This window comes from Lathamus discolor, chromosome 2, assembly GCF_037157495.1.
Source record: "Lathamus discolor isolate bLatDis1 chromosome 2, bLatDis1.hap1, whole genome shotgun sequence".
NCBI lineage: Eukaryota > Metazoa > Chordata > Aves > Psittaciformes > Psittacidae > Lathamus > Lathamus discolor.
The window spans coordinates 108,311,063-108,333,389 of record NC_088885.1 but is presented as its reverse complement, the minus strand read 5'-3'; the positions used below and the strand labels follow the sequence as shown (position 1 = coordinate 108,333,389).

Below are 22,327 nucleotides of genomic sequence, written 5' to 3'. Positions count from 1 at the left end.
TGTGGCTCTGCGCTGGACTCCTTCAAGCAATTCCCTGTCCTTCTTGAACAGAGGGGCCCAGAACTGGATGCAATATTCCAGATGCGGCCTCACCAAGGCTGAGTAGAGGGGGAGGAGAACCTCTCTTGACCTACTAACCACTCCCTTTCTAATGCACCCTAAGATGCCATTTGCCTTCTTGGCCACAAGAGCACATTGCTGGCTCATGGTCATCCTCCTATCCACCAGGACCCCCAGGTCCCTTTCCCCTTCACTACTTTCCAGCAGGTCAACCCCCAACCTGTACTGGTACATGGGGTTGTTCTTCCCCAGATGCAAGACTCTACACTTGCCCTTGTTAAATTTCATCAAGTTTCTCCCCGCCCAACTCTCCAGCCTGTCCAGGTCTCGCTGAATGGCAGCACAGTCCTCTGGTGTGTCAGCCACTCCTCCCAGTTTTGTGTCATCAGCAAACTTGCTGAGGGTGCACTCAGTTCCCTCATCCAGGTCATTGATGAAAATATTAAACAGCACCGGTCCCAGCACTGACCCCTGAGGAACTCCACTAGTCACAGACCTCCAGCTAGATTCTGCGCCATTGACCACAACTCTCTGCCTTCTTCCTTTCAACCAGTTCTCGATCCACCTCACTACTTGATCGTCAAGCCCACACTTCCTCAGCTTATCTATGAGGATGCTGTGGGAGACAGTATCAAATGCCTTACTGAAATCAAGAAAAACCACATCTACCGCTCTACCATCATCCCTCCACCTAGTCACTTCCTCATAGAAGGCTATAAGGTTGGTCATACATGACTTCCCCCTCATAAAACCATGTTGGCTGTTCTTAATGACCCCCTCATCCTTGATATGCCTAGTGATGGAGTCAAGAATAAGTTGTTCCATCATCTTTCCAGGGATGGAGGTAAGGCTGACCGGTCTATAATTACCCGGGTCCTCCTTCTTGCCCTTCTTATAGATTGGTGTGACCTTTGCCATCCGCCAATCCTCAGGCACCTCGCCCATTTCCCACGACTTACCAAAGATGATGGAAAGTGGCCTAGCAATGACCTCCGCCAGCTCCCTCAGCACCCGTGGGTGCATTCCATCCGGACCCATCGATTTACAGATGTCCAGTTTGCATAGCTGATCCCTAACCCAATCCTCATCTACCAAAGCAAACTCCTCCTTTGTCCTGACTCCTTCTGGGGCTATAGAAATCCGGGGCCCTCGGGGAGAGTCTGCAGGAGTAAAGACAGAGGCAAAGAAGGCATTCAGCACCTCTGCCTTCTTTATATCCTCTGTCTCCAGGGTACCCACTTCGTTCAGCAGTGGGCCTATATTGCCTCTTGTTTTAGTTTTATTTGCTATGTATTTGAAGAAGCCCTTTCTATTGTCTTTAACCCGACTAGCAAGATTGAGTTCCAAGGAGGCCTTAGCTGTCCTAATTGCCTCCCTACATCCTCTAACAACTGTCCTATATTCCTCCCAAGCGGCCAGCCCCTCCTTCCATAATCCATAGATTCTCCTTTTCCACTTGAGTTTGCCCAGCAGCTCCTTGTTTAACCACGCCGGTCTCCTAGATCCCTTACTTGACTTCCTACTCATTGGGACGCTCCGATCCTGAGCTTGGAAGAAGCGGTCCTTGAATGCTAACCAACTATCTTGAGCCCCTTTACCGCCTAGTACACTTTCCCATGAGACTTCCCTTAGCAGTTGACTGAAGAGGCCAAAGTTGGCCCTTCGGAAATCCAGAACTGTTCCATGGCTTTAAAATCAGGAAAAGAAGAAAAAAAAATAAACGGGAAGAAAGAGGATAACAGGAAAGTAATAAGGTCAGACTGGGAAGTGGTCAGGTCTTTTTAATCTACTGTTTCAACAACAACCCCATAATCTTGCAAGGTAGAGGGATAGCAGAGGAGATACAGACATACATACATTTAGTTATGAAATGTCCTTAACTAAGCAAAATAGTTTTGGCTGGGAATACATAGCTAGAAATGGAAGTGGGACAGGTCAAAGAAAAAGATGGTTGAATAATTCCGAAGGTGGAAGGGAGCACCAGAGGTTTGGGAACTATAGGAATGCATGTCAGATGATTAATATAAGCATTCAGAGGCTCACGTCCAGTCAGCCATGCTTTAGACATTAAAAGCAAACAAAAAAACCATCCCCCCACTCCCCCTCCCCCCCCCCCCCCCCCAAGAAAAGGTAAAATAGTACTGTGGCAGAGAGAAAAGCAAGGTAAACAGAACATAAAATCTGGTACCATTACCGCCTTGAGTACAGATTCAAGATACTATATATACTAGTTGGTGGGACAGGCTGCCATACTCCAATTTCAGCATCTGCAAAACCAACTAGAACAAATATTCCAAATGAGAAAGGGAAAGAGGTTAACCAAAATACTAATATCTATACTTACAAAATCCAAGGGGGCATTCACAACTCGAGATGCATCATCTGCCAAACTCTCTGTTATTTCAATCACACTTTTAACGCTGGAGTGGGTGTAGACAGCAGCAGTTGTGTTCAGAGTCACATTTCTTACTTTTGAGAGGCCACTAATTAGAAAAGTAACAAGTAATTCTGTTTTCATCAGAGTACCTTAATTAAGGACTAACATTTTCAGTTACAACATTCACATCTTTCTAGAATACATGATGCACTCTGAAAAACTGAGCGCAGCTTGCCCTATTTTGTGTAAGGGGATTTAAATTTATTATTTTGAACTGGAAAAAAACCAAACGACCAAAACCAAACTAGCTCAAAGGTTTTATTTTTTTTTGTTTGTTGGTTTGGTTTGGTTTGTTTCTCTTTGTTTATGGTCAGTTTTTCAATTTGTAAAGCCACTTAGTCACTTAGAACAAATTTGCATCATCTAAACAGAACAGAAACTGGTTACTAGCTTAAAAACAAAGTAGAGAAATACAGAACCTAGGAGGAAATTACAAGCATCTTAAAACTCTTACTACATTTTGCTTTATTGAATTTATCTGGTTCTGGTGAAGCCAGCACAGTTGCTCAGTGTTGCACAGAGCAAAATTTTCTGTTCTTAAACTTACATTCAAATTTTCCAGTCTGATATGATTCAACTTTTAACCCATATTTGCTGACTTTAAAGGACAACACAGCAAGAATCCTAGAATAATCTTCTAGGATATTCTACATATATAATCTTCTATGCTGGGATAGGATTTCCACTGAACTAACTGGAATGACTCCCCAACTTTCAGATTTTAAGAGTGCATTTGAACAGATTTCAGACTGCAACCCACTCATTTCTGCAAGACGCTTTGAAAGCAACAATGGAGGCACAGTAGTAATAGCTTCTTGGTGAGATTCAGAGGTATATTGTCAAGAAGTATTCATACACAGACCAAAAGCTTTTCAAGGTGATATACTTTCTGGGCATTCAATAATTCACTAGTTACTGTGTAAGTCAGCCACATGAAATGAAAGAATAATCAACCACTTCCATATCATTTAATAAAGGTACATTACATTAAAAGTAAAAAAATATTTTAAATGGAGAATAAAAATTGATCACAGAATTGTTCAAGTTGGAAGGGACCTTTAAAAATCAACTCCCCTTCCATGGGCAGGGAATTCTTTCAGTGGATTAAGATACTACCTATTGAAATTAAATCTGACACTACTCTAAATCTCTCCCAATTTCATACTTCTTGAGTTTATCACCTTTCCAGTGCATCTGCAAGTCTTTGAATCTGGGTAGCATGGTCCTCAGCTCTGTATACCAGGTCAAGCACTCCTCTCACAGACATCTGCATCACCAGGTCATCCACGTGGTGTCGCAGTTTGGTGCTCCATAAGACTAACCCATCCTGGTGGACCTCCAGGTTCTGCACAACAAAATGGTTTCCTCTTTTTAAATCTTTTTTTTCAGCAGCAAAATACACCTGATAGTGTCAAAGAGGATGTTAAAACTTAAGAACTTACAGATGTAGAGTTCTTCATATCTTGGGCAAGAGTAGCAGCACTGTTCACTAGGACCTTCCCTTCGTTAATGAGTATGGCTGATATTTCTTCACCTTCCTTTATATTTAGCTTTTTGTCCTACAGCATAAATCAAGTATTTTGTAATAGTCTGTAAAGTCAGCTATAGTGCAGATGAGTTCACATAAGACTATCATTTTTTGGTTTTCAAACAGGGGTCTCATTTCCTTTGAGTTTTTAAGGTATCATATATATGCTTATTAAAGTCTAAAAAGAAACTTTCAAACATTATTTTGTATTTGATATTTCTTATGCAACAACACTGATTGTTGAGTCTTACATTTAGCTCTGCCAGGTTGCTAGACATAAGGGGAAACAAGCGATTGGTCTCGTTGATGTTAGCAAGTGCCTCATTCACCAGGTCCTGGGCATCTTGCAGTCTGCTGTTGTGCTTTGATAAGAGCTGGTGTGCATCACTCTTTAGGTCAGCAAGCTCCTGCTGGGGTTTATGATACTCTCTCTGAACCTGGATCAACAAATTTTCTGCAGCTCTGACAGAAAGAGAAATCAGAAAATAAATGAACAGTGAAGGAGAAACTTAGGCATGGAATTCTTGAGCAGAAAATGGGGTCATGTGAAATTAATTTAAATGCATCTTCTCAAGTCTGAAATTCTTTTCTATAATTGAATACAAACACATGGTAGCTTAGTTACTCATCTTACCACAAAAAAAGATGACCGCCTGAGGGAGAAGGCAGTAATGCAGTTCATAAAATTTGTATGTGGTGTCTAAAGGGGAAAGGCATTAGTATAAATCATATTTGCCTGGACTTAATTAGGGACATCCCCCTACATACAAACCTCTGTGAAACATTCCACTGGCAAAATTCTATATTAATTGTAGTGATTCATATTTTGAATGTGGGATCAAAGCATCAATTATTAGGTTTGATACTGGAAAGAAATATGGAACCAGAAGTGAAGGACATATACCCAAGAGTTCTGAAAAGTTTAAATGGCAAATAAAAATAATAGCCTTATTAAAATGAACACTGAAATAAGCAATCGTTTGTCAGCTGTTAATCACTTCAGCTGTTTTACTGGAGAATATTTGCATCTCTGTTTGAATACTTTCCAGTATTGAAGGAATTGAACTGAAAATGATCCTGAAATTCTTCCTCTGTTTATTTCAGCACATACACTGCACACTGAAACTCCTGTAACTATACTTTTACATAAATGTTTGTCCCTTCTAATCTGTTTTCAAAACATATAGATCTTCAGCCAAAGCAAAAGAAAACTTATTTCTTTCACTATTATAACACATTCCATCTTTCTTACTGAATAGCAGATGTGCATTTGGAAAACCTAATAATTCAGGGTCTTTACACTCAGAAGCCATAGCCTTAAAAAAGTTACGAGAATGAAACTATTTTACAAGATGTTAAGGGCTTCTATCAGCATAGTGTAAGAAGGCTACATTCCTAATAGCTTGGGATCTTAGCCTTAGGTGGTAAATGCACGGAGACCTGTTACAAATGTTGCTTAGCAGTACCTTATCCGCTGTGAGCCATGTGGTTAACTTCTGCTCCATCAAAAATGGACTGGCAAACTGCTTATTTAAATCTGTTTTGAGCTTACAGCTGCATTGCACGATAAATTCTGCAGAGTAAGCAGTCTTACAAATCTTATTAACTCTCTTCTTCAATCTGCCAAAGGACTCTTATCAGAGAACTTTCAGAACTTTCAACAGAGCCTATAGTTGAAAAGATTAATTTACAAATGCATTGTATAACAACTCAAAAGCTTGTGAAAAATGTTGAAAATCAGAACATTCTGTTACTATGCAACAGGACATTTTGAGACATTTTGATAAGTGAAAAAACACTGATACTTCAAGTTCCTAATAAGTATCAGGTTAAATAATACATTTCTAGTCCATTTAGCTTCTATACAATTTAATACTTGCATGAGGACAAGCACAGGACAAGCTCTGTTGAACAAAATCAGACACGCTACCGACATAAACATTCTATTCTGCCTGATCCAAAGCATTTAATAAGAAAAGTAAAATTTTCAGAAATATTCCACTCGTCTAAATCTTTGCCCTTAAAGCCAATGTTACCATTCTTAACAGCTTTTGGTGAGCTAAAGCAATACTTAGTATTTCTGAAGCTGGAATAACAATTTTGCTGACTGTTGAAGCAGTCAATGTTTCATGTTGCAAAGTCTAGTTATAAGCACTCATAATGAATAGAAAATCCACTTTAAAATAGTCTTTAACTGGGGACAAATCAAGACAACAGGATACAATCCTGAACTGTGGCTAAGAATGCTGAAACAAATGCCTTGGTTTCAATTGCAAATCTATGTGATACATATTTCAGTGACAATAAATCATCATGTCCTTCAGCAGATCTGACATTTCCTGGGCTTGCAATTGACTGAGGCAGTTCTATGATGCCTCTTGGCCAAAATCAACAATGAGATGTGTACTAGGGCCAGGTCTGAAACAAACTGAAACCAATAAGCCTTTTTCGCAAGGGAATTTTTCCACTATTGCAAAGGAATTCTGTATCACATTCAAATGAACAGGCTTTGGTTATATTAGTATCATGTGGGATGCCCAAATATAATCAACTCATGTACCTCCAAATTCAGAGTTCATATAGCTCCACCTGGGCTTGTTTTCTATCACACTGCCTCTTATTATGGCATAATACTTCTCCAGATATCTCTCCAGAAAGCAGTACTGCATATTTTAAACATAGGTGAAACAGTTTTCAGTAGAACAGGCTTACTTTAAGACTCTAGTAGCATTATGGTGCTGTTGAGCAAAATCTTTCCTGCGCAATGCATCCGAAAGGGCAGAAATATCATCCTGCAGGCTCTGTGATGTAGCATTGGACAGTGGGAGATCCAGGCCCAGTGTTTCATTTAGTGACATGGCAATTTCAGCAAGCACTAAGTAGGAGAGTAAACAATTTAGTCATACTATTAAAAAGAAGTCTGTATGTGAATCCTTTATGCAAACTGCAGCAGTTTCTGTGTAAATAGTTCTTTAAGAGTTGTGAAGGAAATACCCTTCTAAATGCTTTAAAGAAGTCGAAATATCTTAAAAGCAGGATACCTTTGATGGTTGTATGCACTGTGTCAATAAATCCAGTCAGTTCTTGACTTTTATTCCTCGTTGCTTGAGTTATTGTGTTAAGTTGCCAAGCTTTTTTCAAAAACCTGGATGACTAGAATAAAATTGGAGATATTTGACAGTTCTAAACTGTTGATCAATACATACAATTTGTCTATGTTTTTACACTTCTTCCCCCAATACCAAGAATACTTTGTGAGAGGAAAAAGGTTTTTGATAAGATATATCTATACGATTCATACATCTCTGATGCTCCCATGCTTGCAGATGTCTTAATCACATTGAAGGTTCCAGCCTCTGATATCAGTTATCAATTATTTTTACAATCAGTAAGATCATAATTACCAGAGCTATTTCTTAACTCTGAACATATCACAATTAGCAGTAGCAACACTGTTAGTGCAAGTACCTAGTTAGATTATAGTTACAATGTCAGGTATACATGGTCAGCAAGAGATCTAACAGCTGAAGTACTATCATCAATTTCCTACCATATTTGTGCGTGTATGTTGAAGCTGAATAAAGAACACAAATCTTGTCTGCTTTTCAGGTGCATTTTCAACATATTTATTCCTGCTAAAATCATACTATAGGTATCAAAGACTTTTTTGTGAATATTCAGCTATGAAGTAATTTTGAAAAAGCTCCACATATTAAGACCAGTGAGAAATATCTCACTTTTCCCAGTTTTAGGTCACTGAACTCTATAGGTTTAAAATAATTTCTGAACAGCTCTCTGGCATTCATGTACCATGCTATGAAATCTCAAAGGATTTCTCTAGAAAGGCTAAGAATAAAGAAGCCAGCACCTACCTCTTTGTGCAGCTGATCAACTCCTCTTGATAAACTCTGAAGACTTTCTTCTGCTGTAGCTACTGAGTAAGTTGGATCTTCTCTAATGACTATAGACCCCTATAAGAAACAGCACACGGGAATTTAATGGCTTTGTAGTGTGTCCAGAAAAGTTATGGGAAGAAAATAAATATTCACACTATTTAGAAGATTTATGTTTTAAATTAATGATTTGCAAAATCATGTAAGATAACATAAAGTAATTACAGCTCATGCAACAGTGTGTTTCTTTAAATAAGAAAGCAAGAGTCCAGCCATGTCATGCTTTCAATCAGGTAACAAGAAAGGAAGAACAATTTCTGCTTTCTGGATTCTTAGTTTCACCACAGTCTGAGCTGCCCAAATAAGCTGCTTTGAGAAGGTCCAAGGCCTTTCTAATTAAACGGTTCTATCCAGTCTCACACCTGCTACTGTTTCAGCAGCTGGTCTGGTCAAACAGCTGCATCCAGAGTACATCTGTGAGGATGACCCTGGAGATGTTTCCATCTCAAAACACAGTGCATGGCACTTAGGAGTTCAGGATTTTGGTCCTCCAGATACAGTAAGGTAACAGAAGCAGCCCTGCGGATCTTCTCACCAATAAGTGAGAAGAATAAGCTGTATTTGTCTTCAAGGTCACCTCAAAACTGCTCCAGATGGCAGTAAACAAGCCATTGTATCTAACTGTATTATATTTGATACAAAGTATCATTTCTCTAAAGATGCAAAGAAACTTTAGGCATTTTTTACAAAGACAGCAAGTCTGGGAAAGGTTATTTTTAGATTTCAGATGTTTCAGAGCCAACCATTGTAAATACCATAATAAGTATAATTTTCCCAACTTTTTAAAGAAGTAATACACAGGGTATTACTTGTACAGAACAACCTGGTGTCAAATGGATATTTCAAAGTCTTTTCCTCAGCATGAGGAAAGAGCAAATGAAGAGAAACAGAAGTTGAAGCTCTTGAGCCTCTGGGGATAAAGCACAGCAAGGTTTCTCTGAAAGCCCAGTTCAAGAACCCAGAATGGGACAGCAAGTATGTCTGGGTATACCAGGAAGAGGCAAAGCACATATAGATAGTGCATTCAATAATCACAGTGCAGACAGAAAAATACATTCATACATTTATTTAAATGCTAGCTCAACTAATGAAAATAAAGTAATATATAAACAATATAATTATAAATAACTTAAGGTGTATTTCTACACCAAACATGATGGTCTTAATCTTGCAACACTTACACATACACACATTCAAGCCATAAACTTCAGAACGGCTTCTGTTAACTTACAGGCATACACGAGTTGGCTGCAAGTTTTGCTTGAAAGCTGTGACTAAGTATTTCTACTATTTGCGTGTTTATTTTACCTTCAGATGTTTTGTTGCATTCTCCACTTGTGACAATGCCCCATAAGGCACATGGGCAATACCAGTGAGGTTCAGTGAAAGCATGTCCTTGTTAAGATCATCCAAAGTGTTTAACAAAACTCCTGTGCAGTTGTCATCACAAGCTAAAGAAACAATTTTAAGAGTAGGAAGCAATGTTAGTACTAAAAAGAAGCACCAAGTACTGAAATTTGTCATCTTGACTAATGCAGTATGCGCCTTCACCTTTTAAGAGTGATTAAGTATAATAATTTTGAGCATACAGATCTGTAGTACTGCCCTTCCCTTCTGGCCCCAAGAGGGAACCTATTCCAAACATACTCTCCTTAGGTTAGCCCACATTCAAGCCTTATTGATGATGCTTGCTACTGAGGTACTGGCTGTATTATAAGCTTACTGAGCCTATTTAGCTGTATTTCTATAAACCAGAATGATGCCACTGACACTCAAACAGGTTAGGAAGAGAAGAAATTCGAGCCTATATGGTGTCATTCCATTTATTCCTTGCTTGTTTATTTTTGGCTTTTTTACGCAAAGCAAAACCTGAGTCATAGCTCCTATTTCACTGTAAAAGCAAATTGCTGTACTTACTGTCCTTCTGCTCTCCACACTCTGATAAGGGAATACATGACTAATTAGTGGTGGAGAATGCCTACATACCTGGGATAACTCCAAAAGTATTATTATAGCAACATGATCCAAAGGGTCAGTGACATAGGAATTCAACATTTTCAAATAAATAAAGGTATGTTACAGACAGAAAAAAGTATTAAAACTATCTTTCCTTAAACTTGTCTGTAACACCAAATAAGTAATTTTAAGGATTAACTGCTTGCGCGATGTTATGACCTCTATTGTAGTTTTCTCTGTGTTCACAGTATGGTTGAGGTTGGAAGGGACTTCTGGAGATTATATAGCCCAAACCCCCTGTTTTACAGAAATATAGGTTGTCAAGGTATCTTTCTTTTTATAGAAAGAATAGGGCCTGACACCATAAAAGCATTCAATGAATAATCATGTGCACATAAATATCACTTGGACAGACCAAAGTCCGCTGGGAAAGTAAACAGCTTAAAAACCACTTACAAACGCACTTGTCTTCCACAAGAAGATGTCTTGGTTCACACTCCTCACACAGCTGTCCTGTCACACCTTGTTTACAGAGGCACTGGCCAGTCACTCTATCACAATTAGCATGAACAGAGCCACTTGGATTGCACTGACATGGATGGCAGCTGCCACCAGGAAGCTGAGGGTCACCATAATAGCCAAGGGAGCATCTACACACGGAACAAAAGGACACAGAACATCAGGATATTCATTATGAAATTAGATGTTACATTTATCTTTGAGAATCACTGATAGCTTTTTAATTAATGGCTTCTGTAAAAGTAACTAACAAATCATTCTAAGTCCTTGAGCACTCATTCATATATTTACTTATGAACACTGGGGGGAAATAGGGAAAATTAGAGACCACCTCCTCCCATCCCCCAAAGTTTCTTGCATCCTCCTTCTTGCTGTTTTTGAAGACTGGAGTGACACTGCCTTTCCTCCAGTCCTTGGGCACCTCTCTTGTTCTCCATGACCCTTCAAACGTTATTGCTAAACCACTCTCCATCACATCTGCCAGCTTCTTCAGCACTCTTGGATGCATCCCATTGGGGACCATGAATTTGTGACTCATATTAATCAAACTGTCCTTGGAAGCTGGGAATAAATGGGGACATCACACGTAACTTACCTTTCACAATACTGTCCTTCATATCCGGGGAGACAAGCATCACAGTGGTAATCCTGAACACCTTTCAGGACACAAGTGGGACTAAAACTGGAGGAAGGATAAACAAATGCCTGTTAGTATATGAATGGAAGACCATACAAAGACAGAGAACACCTTCAGCCACAGGTTAAACACTGTAAGCAACAGCATCCTCTGCTCAATCTGATGCAGTGCTCTAGAATATGTACTTTATTTATTAAGTTTGCTTTCCCAAAGTGACTCCATTACTGTACAACATGCTAAAGCACCTTATGCTCTTCCTTTTAAAAGATAAGACAATGAAAAATGGATGCTGCATGATCTATGCTATAGCATGCATCTAACTGAGACTTGCATGAGAACAGAGTTGCTAGACTCTAATTCAATTATCCAAAAGCAAACAACATCTGGAGAAAAAAAATACATATATATATATAAAAAAAATCAGCCTGAACAGCATTTTTATTTTCAAAATATGAGGTTAACTGTTCCTCTGCCAAACAAACAGAGACAGAAATTTCAAACAGAAGAGTACTTGTTCTTCCCCTATGGCTGATCTCATGAGAAGTTCCTGCATTGACTGGAGATGACCTGAAACTTTGTAAACACAAAAGCATTGTTTTCTGCATGAAGACAGAGACCCACATTTGAACTTAACACATGTCAGAGCAACTTCACTACCTGTAAAACATTCTATGTGGCTGATCTACACTTAGAGAAAAGAAAACAAACAAAAAAAAACCCCAACTCATCAGTTAATCTTTTTATTCTAAAACTGCACAGATTTAGCACTAGCTGTGAACAACTCAAGAGTTTTCAAATGCCTAAAAATTAAGGACACGTAATGATAGCTCCTGTTGTCATAGCATGGTAGGTGTATAAGATGGGACATACAGCACAAGAAATCCAGGCTACTAAAATGTACATTGGATTTAATAAGTTCTGGTTACCTAACAGGGTTGGCTCTGGGACAGGCACAAAGAGAGCAGTCCTTCACGGATCCAATTACTTTCCCATAGTAGCCTGGGGCACAAGCACTGCAGTAATCACCAACTGTGTTATCTCTGCAGTTCTGATACACAAAAAGGAATTCAGACAATTTAAAACAACAAACAAGAGGAACTTTATCTTCCCTCCAATCAATAAATGTATACAGTTTCCAACAATCAACTCTAAATGTCACTACCCATTGGTCAGCATTCTGCGAGTGGAGGAGCCTTTTATGCAAAAATAAGCAGAATGCCAGCATATTTTCTCCTATGTGAACACCCCCTCAGGCAGGCTGACCTAATTTCTTTTCTAAATTTTCATTAAAGTTTATATATTTCTGCTTCTATTAATCCAATTCAGGCCAGGAAATCACAACACAAAGCAAAAATCCTCAAAAAACAGCCTTCCCCCCCCCCCCCAAAAAAAAAAAACCACAACCAAAAAACAAAAACAAAAAAGCAACTGATGGAAAAACTAAACAGATTACCTGAATGAAAAATATAGCTTTTAAGGTTTCAGAAAATGCATTTGAATACTACAAACCAAGGACCATCCACAGTTAGTTTTGATATTTAAACACTAAATTGGTATTATAATTTAACTGACTAGGCCCCTAAGTGAGTAAAATTCAGTTTCTCCTTTTTTCCTAATTTTTGATTCCTATTCTTGCTAGGGTGTATATTTTAAAGGTTAGTTGAAGTAACCAGTAGCAAAGAAGTTAGCAGCTAGTTAGTTGTTAGTTAGCAGTAGCAACACAGCCTCCTATTGTATGGGGATCAGAAATCAGAGGTGAGAACCATTTCTTTTGCCTACACTACTCAGCCAGTAATGTCTAAGTAGTAATCTCAACATGTAGACTTGTCTGAGAATGACTAGTGTTCACTAGTGTGAAAGACCTATGTGGTTTTTGCCTTGTAGAAATAAGAACCACAATTCTTAATCATGAGATACATACTTTAGGACAAATCTGAAAGTGAAAGAATGGTTTACAAAAGCCTGAAGGACAAAGGAAACTCACTTTAAAAATTAACTTCAAGAATAAATTCACCAGATGCTGACTCTGAACTAATCAACTCACTATTGGAAAAACAAAGCAACTGAAAACACTTTAGGAAAGAATATTAAGCCAGACAGAGTACAGACTTAATGTGCCTTATGTGGTTAGCTGAAAATTTGCTGTTTGCAGGGCTGTCAGCCCACAAGAAAGAAGCAATGTGTTAGTCAGATGTATGCCCTTTTTGCAACCTTTGGGATAAAATGAAAGAAATAAGCAAAATAACTTGGCTGAAGCATATCCTTATACAAATTTAGTCTCTGGGAGTTTAAAAAGCCTCAGTTAAAGGTGTGCAGATGATTCTCTTCCAGAGAAGCAAAGAATTTTACTTTGGTCAAATGCGGTATGGTGTGGTATGGCTTACTGCTTCCTTTACTTCTCTGTTGTGTGACTAAGCAGACCTTGGCCAGATGAAGGACATTAGCCCAAAAAGTCTCACAGAAAACCAGATAAACTGAATTGGTATATAAGTTACTTTTGGAGTACAACTAAAACTATAATAATTTAATTATTTTGAAGATGTTAGTGCCCAAAGAGCTTGATAATTTTCCTGAATGGACCCCAAGGGAAATACTACTCAGATTTTCCTGTTTTCAGAGTTGGAGGGAAAATCCCATAACAAATACTATAGCCAAATAGCTGTCCCAGAAACTCCTCCCATAGGTTGCCACTACTGTGCGCTGAGGTGAAGCCAACAGAATAACGTATAAATTTTACATACCAAGCACTTTCCAGTTTCAGGATCACAAGTATCACTGTGGTTATGGCACTGACATGGCACACACGGTGCTATCAGAGTGTGAAGCTCTTTTACACCAAGTTCTGTATGCTTTCCCCTATAGTATCCTGGAGCACAGTTCTATTTGTAAGGGGAGCAAAATAAAACAAATATATGATCACACCTACCAACAGTTACAAACAATTTCAGAAGCCATTTAACTAAATGTTTGAATTATCTCACTATTAGACACACAAAAAGGAATCAAGGATTCTGTACCTGACAGGACAATCCAGCATAACCAGCAGGACATCTACATTGTTCTACAAGACGAGCTCTAGCTCTGCCTAGATGCATTTCTTCAAACTTCACTGCAATTTCCATTGATATATTTGCAATTCTACAAGACACATGCAGAAGAGAGTGTAAGTATCTAGAGAAGTTCTAGCACCAAAACTGAGATTCAAGCATTTTTATGTTTCAAGGTCAGAGCTGCCATACATAATCCCTCATGGTCCCCTTTTTCACATGCAAATATCTCAATAAAATCTGAAGGTTCTTGACTTATGTATGAAATTTCAGGACCTATAATGAACAAATTAGAAGTATTTCAAAATAATATAGGTTGATTCCCAGTGGTCTGTATAACTTAACAAGCCTACCACACAAGAATACATATTTCCGCCTCAGAAACACTAGAGAGAAAGAAATACTTCTGATTTGTCCTACATATTTTTGGACAGCTAACAAAAACATAGTTGAGGGCATGTGAATCAAAAATAATCCCAAATCTTGAGGTGGAATCACACTTCTTCACAGTTGTGAAGACAATTCAGATACTGGGTTTTCATTGGATGCATCTCTGCTTGTCTTGCTAGTTGCCACATTGACAGATGCGATGACCATATCCCATCTCCTCCTTCTCATTAGTAACCTAGTTCTGTTTAAAAAGGCAGATAAAATGCTACCTTTCTGTGGCGGAAATATTTTACTACCACTGCCCAGAGTGCATAAAGCTACAGGAGAGACCTAGATTGGTACAAACCCTAAAACTCAGGGGAACATGTGCTTAATTAAATATATATATATATATATAAATCAGTACTAAAAAAAATTCAATGTTCATAAAAATAAGATGGGAAATAAATAATTTAGAAAATATCTAACTATAACACACATCCTGCAGAACACTGCATCAGCCTGTAAGGCTCTGTGCTTCTTTATGAGCTTTCTAACAAAGTAAGCAGCAGAGACAATTACTGTTTCACAGAAAGAACTGAAGAGGGATTTTGCTGACATTAAAAGTCACAAATGTTTTCCAATCAGAGGAAGAACGAAAGTTGTAAATAGGAAATTAGACATTTCTAATATGAGTTGAATCTTTACTGTATAGCTCAGTTAGGACTACTTCTAGGTTAAATTACAGTAAATGCAATAGAATAAGTAAATGCAATCAGAGATTGCTTTACCTGCTTTGCTGTAATCCTTGGCCATAAGCTGCCTTGATAAGGATGTATTCAACATTGCTTAGCACAGATATGAAGTCAGAACGTAAGACAGGCTCATCAGACACAGAGTTAAAATACTTCCAAGAATCCTAGGGAAAAATAACTCATTAAACCCATGACTGTTCAAGCTCACTTTAAGGTAATGATGTTACACAAAAGGTTCCTCCTTATGTGTTCTTTCAGAAATGCAGTCACAGTGATTCTATCTAAACTGTAGGTCCCAGAAAATCAAAAATCTTGCTCTGTGTTAGAACAAGACCTGGTCTTATATCATTTCTTCTCTCCTTCAATGCACTCAGCTTCCACACACAATTTTTATAGGAAGCTCACAGAAGGAAATATTTCCATGCCAATGTTTTGTCTTACCTCCTTCATTTCTACCTCCTTATCAGTTCTTACTCCATTTTCTGGAGAAGGGATGTCTACATAGATGACCAGCTTGCTGGTGTGACCTCCTTTCATTAGAATCTGTGGCTCAAAATTTGAGGTTCCAAAGCCATCCAAAGCATAAAAAGCAACAGTGTATCTCAGCATCCCTCCATAGGCCATGAGCTGTTTTGATAAAAAATGGTTACTATTTTTTTACTCCAAGGTTAGAGCTACTAGCTGAAAATATTTTATCATCAGAAGACTTGAAAACTGACAGTTCTTTGAGAAATTAGCAATAAAACATGAAAATTGACTTCAACTCAGCAGTTTCTGCACCAAGGTTAAATGTATATTTCATAGTTTCTCCTTTTAGGCCCTTTCAAAGTGTCACTCAACATTCATTTAATTCCTAAGCAATAGAGATTCCAAAATAATATATCTAGCATCAAGGTTGAAAACTCAGGTTTCTAAAACAAATTTGAATACATCACTCTTTCCCCTATACAATCTCTGAAGAATAATATGTTAATTAAATATGGGTGTTACTCATTTACAGGGTCAAGAAAAATCTCATTAGGAAAGGGTAATGTAAACTTATTGTTTGTGCTTGCTATAAATAAGTTCAGCCACTGAACATTCATAATATTAGGAGCTACATGAATAGAACTAAGGCAGGAAAAGTGGCTATTATACAATAAAGAAGTGACTATTAGACAATAAAGAAATTGTCATCTTACTTGGTCTCCCTGAAACTGCTCTGGTAGCTTCCAGTAAAACGTTTCTGTATTTAAGTATTTTCTGACTATGGCAGCATCCAGTAAAACATCAGGAAATTGTGAAAATACTCCTTCGACTGTTCCAGTCAGGTTACTTTGAGCTACTACACGCAGAATGGACTGATCCGGAGTTAAGGTTATCTGCAACACAAGGAGCAATAGATTTGTTAACAAAAATATAATAAATCTATCTCCATGTAATATGCTGTTAACACTCTGCTCTGAGATAGTCAATAGTCCATCTTACAGTAATGAATTCTCCAACAAAAAACTCAGGAAACGTGTTTGATATTTATTTTTGTTTAGAGCAAAGAGTGAAACACAGATTTCAGGAATAAGACTATGATCATTCATCATTTACTTTCTTTTTTTGTTCTGCCATACGCCACTGCCTCCATAAAGTAGCCAATCACATTCATCCCAATTCATGAAATCTATGCAACCTCAGGCACACCAGCGTGGTACCTAATAGGAGGATAACACTAGTGTCTGTATATTTATGTCACTTTACTTACAGGAATTCTCACATGATCTTCTAGTTCTGAACAAAATGTGGACATCCCAAAACAGAAGCACGGAGTACAACCTAGTGCATTGTTGGCAGACAAAGCAAAAGTTCCAGGTTTACACTCACTGCATTGTAGACCAAATACATTTTCCTGGAGTAAATAAAAAGAACATAACAGTGCACTCATGTTACTTTGCTAGCTGAATAAAAGACTGTTCTTTTTGGAAGAAAAATTAGTTGTTATGTAAATTACATAATCAGGAAGTCAATTATTGCATCTATTTTGTTTTACTATGTAATGCATTATTTTTTCAATTATTTGCCAATGCTGTTAAAAAAATATAAACCCAAACAAACAAAAAACAAACACAGAACATTGAAACTAAACTATTTGAATTTCTATCAAAAATTAGCAGCTAAGCCTTTCCATTCAAGACAGAAAAACTCCTGCAGCAATATGTTTCTAGACTCTATCAAGGAATAGTTTTTCATAGCTCAATGTAGAAACATATGACCTGTTCAGCACTGGCACAGAAAACCCTTTAGGGGTGATATAGGTGTGCTCATAAACATCTCAAAGAAAAGGATGCAGATCGCCTTCTGAAGCCCTTTCAGCTCTATAACCTCCATGACTTTTATGTACTAAATGTCCAGAAAACCCCAGTGCTATTTCAAAAGGGTCTAAATACTTTAGTACCTTGCAGGTACAGATGCCCGTTTCTTCTTCACAACCACAAAGTCCTTCAGTGTCATCACACATCTCTGCTTTGGTTCCACTCAAATCACAGTCACAGGCAACACAGTCTGGGTAGTCCCTGTAGCCTAATGCACACCTGGAACAGTCTCGTCCTCCATATTCAACTTTGCACTGGCATTGACCCGTCAAGACATCACACTGCAGATTGGCTGAACCACTGGTGCTGCAGTTGCAAGCCTTAGATGAAGAGAATAATTGTTCATAAATAGCAGATCTTTAAAAACAATTTTGTTACAACAGAAACAGCACAGTAAAATTAGAGCAGCTCTTAAAACTCTATGTTTGTCAACAATTAATATACAATAATAAAAGGGAAGAACTTCCACATAGAAATGGGGTTGTTTGGTTTGTATTTGAGCAAAGAACTTCATTTCCACTAAAAAGTGGATGGCTAAAAGTAAGAAGCATTGCTGATCCAAATCTGGGTTGGGAATCAAAGGAGTTGAAGGAACCTGCTCCAGAAAAAAAAAAGAAATCTGAAGATTTTATTTAAAATTATATTTATTAAGTACAGTAAGTAAATTAAAATAATGTTGTATAATTGTTGCATGAAATAAATCTATAAGTACAATAAGTTTATTAATATAATAGAAAAATCTTAATACTGACATTCTTTCAAGATTCCCAGAAGCATTGATATTCTGTACATCCTGCTCAAACTTCATTTACTATTTGATAAAGAACCAAGAATCTCATTCTATCTAAAGGTGGGAAGCTCAGCACACATTGCAGCTCACTACTAAAGGAATAACTTTCTCTAGCAGAGCCCAACATCCGTTATGTAATCAGTAATATGTACCTGTTACTACAAATACACAAAATGGATGTATCTAATTTGTCATTCTTTTTTGAAGTAGACTGGATCTAATCTTCAGTCTTAATTTCATATCTGTCATTACCTAACAAGTCCAGTTTTGCTTTGTAGTTATTTCTAACAGTGCAGGCAGAAAGTACATTCCATCTATCATCATCTGACTATGAGCATTTTCCCCCAGTCTTCTTTCCTCATAATCTCATAATTTGAGATGCAAAACCTTACTTTGTAAAGCCCTCTACACAAAGACCCACAAAATCTATTAGCATTGCTATGTATCCTTTATCATTCTTCACAAGTTTGCTGTTCACTGTTAGTATTCCTTGTATTAAGCAGATTTTACTCTAGCAGCAAACACTAGGTACTACATTGCCTAGTCTAATACACTTCATGACCAAACAAGTTGACAACTTGGCTAAAGGTCTGCAGTTCTGAATATTAAACCCTATTTTAGGAATCATAATAATAGAAATAATTTACTTGTACTTCAATCTCTACTTATATGTGATAAAGATAAATAAGGACTCCATGGTACAATTAACTGCGTTGCAGCATACTTGAAAAAGGTAGTAAGCAAAACATGACTATAGCTCTGCTCCACCAACACACCCAGATTTGCTGCTAAATACCAAGAAAACAGTAAGAAATGGAGCCAGACGAAGTATCCCACAAATGCAGTGTGTTTCAAAACCAAACTAGGTGGGTTTCTGATAGCATCAATCCCATTTCACCCATGTAAAGAGCATGCAAGAACCTTTCTAGGGTTTGCCAGTAGACATTGCACTGGCTCTCAACCTTCCACAGCTGACTATGCAGCCCAGAAGAGCCTCTGTTGAGACGTTACCTGCAGATCACAGTACCGTTTATTGCATCAAGAAAGTAACTAAAACACCTTAGAGTAATTTATGTTTATTACCACAATGCTGTAATCAACAGGAATGCTAAACAACTTAGTGGAAGTGAGCAGTTACATACTTATTTCAATTTGACCATTGACAAGTGCTGGGGAATCACCCCATGAAAGGAATACTTAAATGGAAATGCACAGGTACCAGCATACTGAATTTGCAGAACACCAGGATAAGAAAGAGAGTAGCTGGTAGCTGACAAAGCAGTGAATTAAAGAATAGCTGCCAAGTAAGTTTCTTTAAATCACTAAGAATGTAAACCCTGAAGAGATATTATAGGACTGTTTTATCATCCTTAGTTTAAAAAATTAAAGAGAGAAAAAACAATTTGGCTGATACTTGTACTTGTCAAGTACTTACTGCATATAATGACAGACCTTGTCAAGTTTATTGTATTTGTGGTTTCTCAATTGAAATTAGCCATTACATTCTTGTAATTCTGAGGCTTTTTAAAATCTCACAAGTTATAAAATGAAGATTGGCCCGATGCCATTATCTGTCAGGAATTTAGTGCATCAACCTAATTGCATAAATGGTTGCTACTCCTTAGATCTGCACTGAGTTGGCATTTTACTGCTTAATCACAAATATTAAGCTGATGTAATGGGAGTTACCTAGTACTATTTTAATTTTAAATATTTAGAACAAAAACACGCAGTGACTTTCCAGATAAGCTAAATTTCATTGTTCTTGAGACCATAATATCACTCCTTGATTAGCATGGAAACTATGTTCCCTGTTGCCAATTGTTGCTATGAATCTGGTTTAGTACCACTAAGCACTTGAAAATAAGAATACACACTTCAAAATTTTAATATGATCTACATACTTATCCAGAATAGACACTCTGATCATTATTTTCAAAGACAGCTTCCTTGAAAGGTTCCTCAATAAACACTTTACGGTCTGATTTTTTTAACGTAAGCATCTTGCCCTAACACTTTGAGACAGAGAATAAACATGAAGGTTCTCAGAACAAAACTCCAATTCTGACATTAGCGTAAGGAAAATTGTTTTGAACAACCATGGCTTTTTGGCCAGCCTAACATACCTTGCAGCCAAATTTAGGAGAGAGTCCCCAGTGATATTCTTCACAGAGTTCACATTTTGGTCCCTGAGTGTGAGGGGGACAAATGCATTGGCCAGAATCAGCATTACAGTTGTTCTGAGTATGAGCACAGTCACAGGCTGCAAGAGAAGCAGGACCAAGTAATTAACTTTATCTTTGCTTTAGCTACAGAGACCACTGCTATTCTTACTTTTTTTTTAAGCACACAGTACAGTTTATCCATTCTGCTACAAACTCCTTGTCACCCCTAGTCACTGAGAAACAAATTATGACCACAATGGCATCTCATCTTTTTATTGAGAGCCCATTATTTCTTCTTAACATAGCCTCTTTGGTGGTTTACAAAGCAATGTGGCATTTCCACAGGTGAATCAATAAAGCTAAATGAAATTATTGTGGGGAAGAATAACTTTGTAAGAAAAAAATCTATTATTAAGGATACAAAACTCATCAGGAGATATGATAATGTTCTCAAGCCGGTGCAACGATTAATCACAGGAATTACTACTTTTCAAGAACCAATTAGTGAATACTAGGGATGGATAACTATTTTTTGCATGAAGCACTTGTCTTTACAGAATCCAATGCAATTCTTGCTAAAAATCAGAAACTCAGAAAAGTGGTTTTATTGATTGCTATAATAACATTCACAAAATTTTCAAGACTTAAATAGCTAAAACTATTTAAGGGATCTTTGATTCTTAACAAAGACACAGTACATACGTTACAAAACATAATCCTTTCACGTAATCTCACTGCAGATTTCATATTCCTGTACTATTTGAGGCATGAGAAAAATGTTTCTGTCAGGTTGCAGAAAAGGTAGGCATTCCTTTAGCTATACTCTTGAAAAGGGCATCTTATTAACACGATAAATTGGGGTTTTTGATGGCACAGTCTCCATTTGAATTAACATTTTCCCCTGTACCATGATGAAAAATTGTACGCATGATGATGGGAAAATAGTGTCAATGACATCTTATAAAACTATAATACATATTTTTAAGAAATACACGAAAAAACCAAGGTGAAAATATGTAAGAGTAATAGCTCGTAGCTTTTATGATTGCAGAAAAAAAGAAGGTGTTATACAGTCTAAAGGAAGAAAATGTTTTGTACCAAAAAAAGAGATAAAGGAGCTACTGAGGATGTAATTCTTCTCATACAACCTTTATGAGTCGTTACTTCATAGTCACAACCTTTTACAAGGAACCACACAATAAGCAAAGAAACGTTTTGTTCCCTAGCTCAATCAAAGTATTAGGAGACTATTCTACAGATTTTTCCATATAGTCATCAGAACTGACCTTTGACATAGTTTAACATAAAATGCATTGATGAAAGAAATTCCAGACAAACCCTGACAGGATCATGTATAAGAGCTTACGTGTGCAGCCACCATCCTGGAACATATGAAAGCCATGAGCACAACGGTCACACTTTTCTCCAGCTACTCCTGGTACACAGTGGCACTGCCCTTCATGATTGCAGTCCTCGGAGACAGAGCCAAATTGACTACAGTTGCAGGGAATGCAGCCAAGCCCAGTAAGCAGGCCATAATAACCATTCTGTTGGACAGGAGGTAAATACATTTGAACTATATTTCATAATTTTTTGAAAACAATGCAATGTATACTCTTATTTTCTCTTGTTTACTTTCTCTGCTGTCTGACATGCATGAATATTCACCAGCAGTGTGTGACTGCTGTGGGAGGATTCCCTGGCCTTATCTCTTCACTGTTCCCAGCCATATGCAAGTATGTATTTGAGTAAAGATGTGAACATTGAAA

General features: G+C 37.6%; 1 protein-coding gene across 1 annotated transcript in view; it reads right to left on the bottom strand.

Moving 5' to 3' along the window:
* The window catches only part of LAMA1 (laminin subunit alpha 1), a 102,525-nt gene that overhangs the window by 27,045 nt on the left and 53,153 nt on the right, over window positions 1-22,327 (bottom strand). Inside the window, exons 21-40 of the mRNA XM_065668024.1 lie at window positions 21,925-22,105; window positions 20,520-20,656; window positions 17,687-17,923; window positions 16,997-17,140; window positions 16,443-16,622; window positions 15,703-15,888; window positions 15,298-15,425; window positions 14,108-14,228; window positions 13,832-13,969; window positions 12,017-12,138; window positions 11,049-11,135; window positions 10,391-10,584; window positions 9,287-9,429; window positions 7,898-7,996; window positions 7,067-7,178; window positions 6,738-6,900; window positions 4,277-4,487; window positions 3,940-4,056; window positions 3,679-3,842; window positions 2,405-2,543 (exon numbers count right to left, since the gene is read on the bottom strand). Of these exons, the coding sequence (XP_065524096.1) occupies window positions 2,405-2,543; window positions 3,679-3,842; window positions 3,940-4,056; window positions 4,277-4,487; window positions 6,738-6,900; window positions 7,067-7,178; window positions 7,898-7,996; window positions 9,287-9,429; window positions 10,391-10,584; window positions 11,049-11,135; window positions 12,017-12,138; window positions 13,832-13,969; window positions 14,108-14,228; window positions 15,298-15,425; window positions 15,703-15,888; window positions 16,443-16,622; window positions 16,997-17,140; window positions 17,687-17,923; window positions 20,520-20,656; window positions 21,925-22,105 (3,003 nt within the window). The remainder of the gene's footprint in view (window positions 1-2,404; window positions 2,544-3,678; window positions 3,843-3,939; window positions 4,057-4,276; window positions 4,488-6,737; window positions 6,901-7,066; window positions 7,179-7,897; window positions 7,997-9,286; window positions 9,430-10,390; window positions 10,585-11,048; window positions 11,136-12,016; window positions 12,139-13,831; window positions 13,970-14,107; window positions 14,229-15,297; window positions 15,426-15,702; window positions 15,889-16,442; window positions 16,623-16,996; window positions 17,141-17,686; window positions 17,924-20,519; window positions 20,657-21,924; window positions 22,106-22,327) is intronic.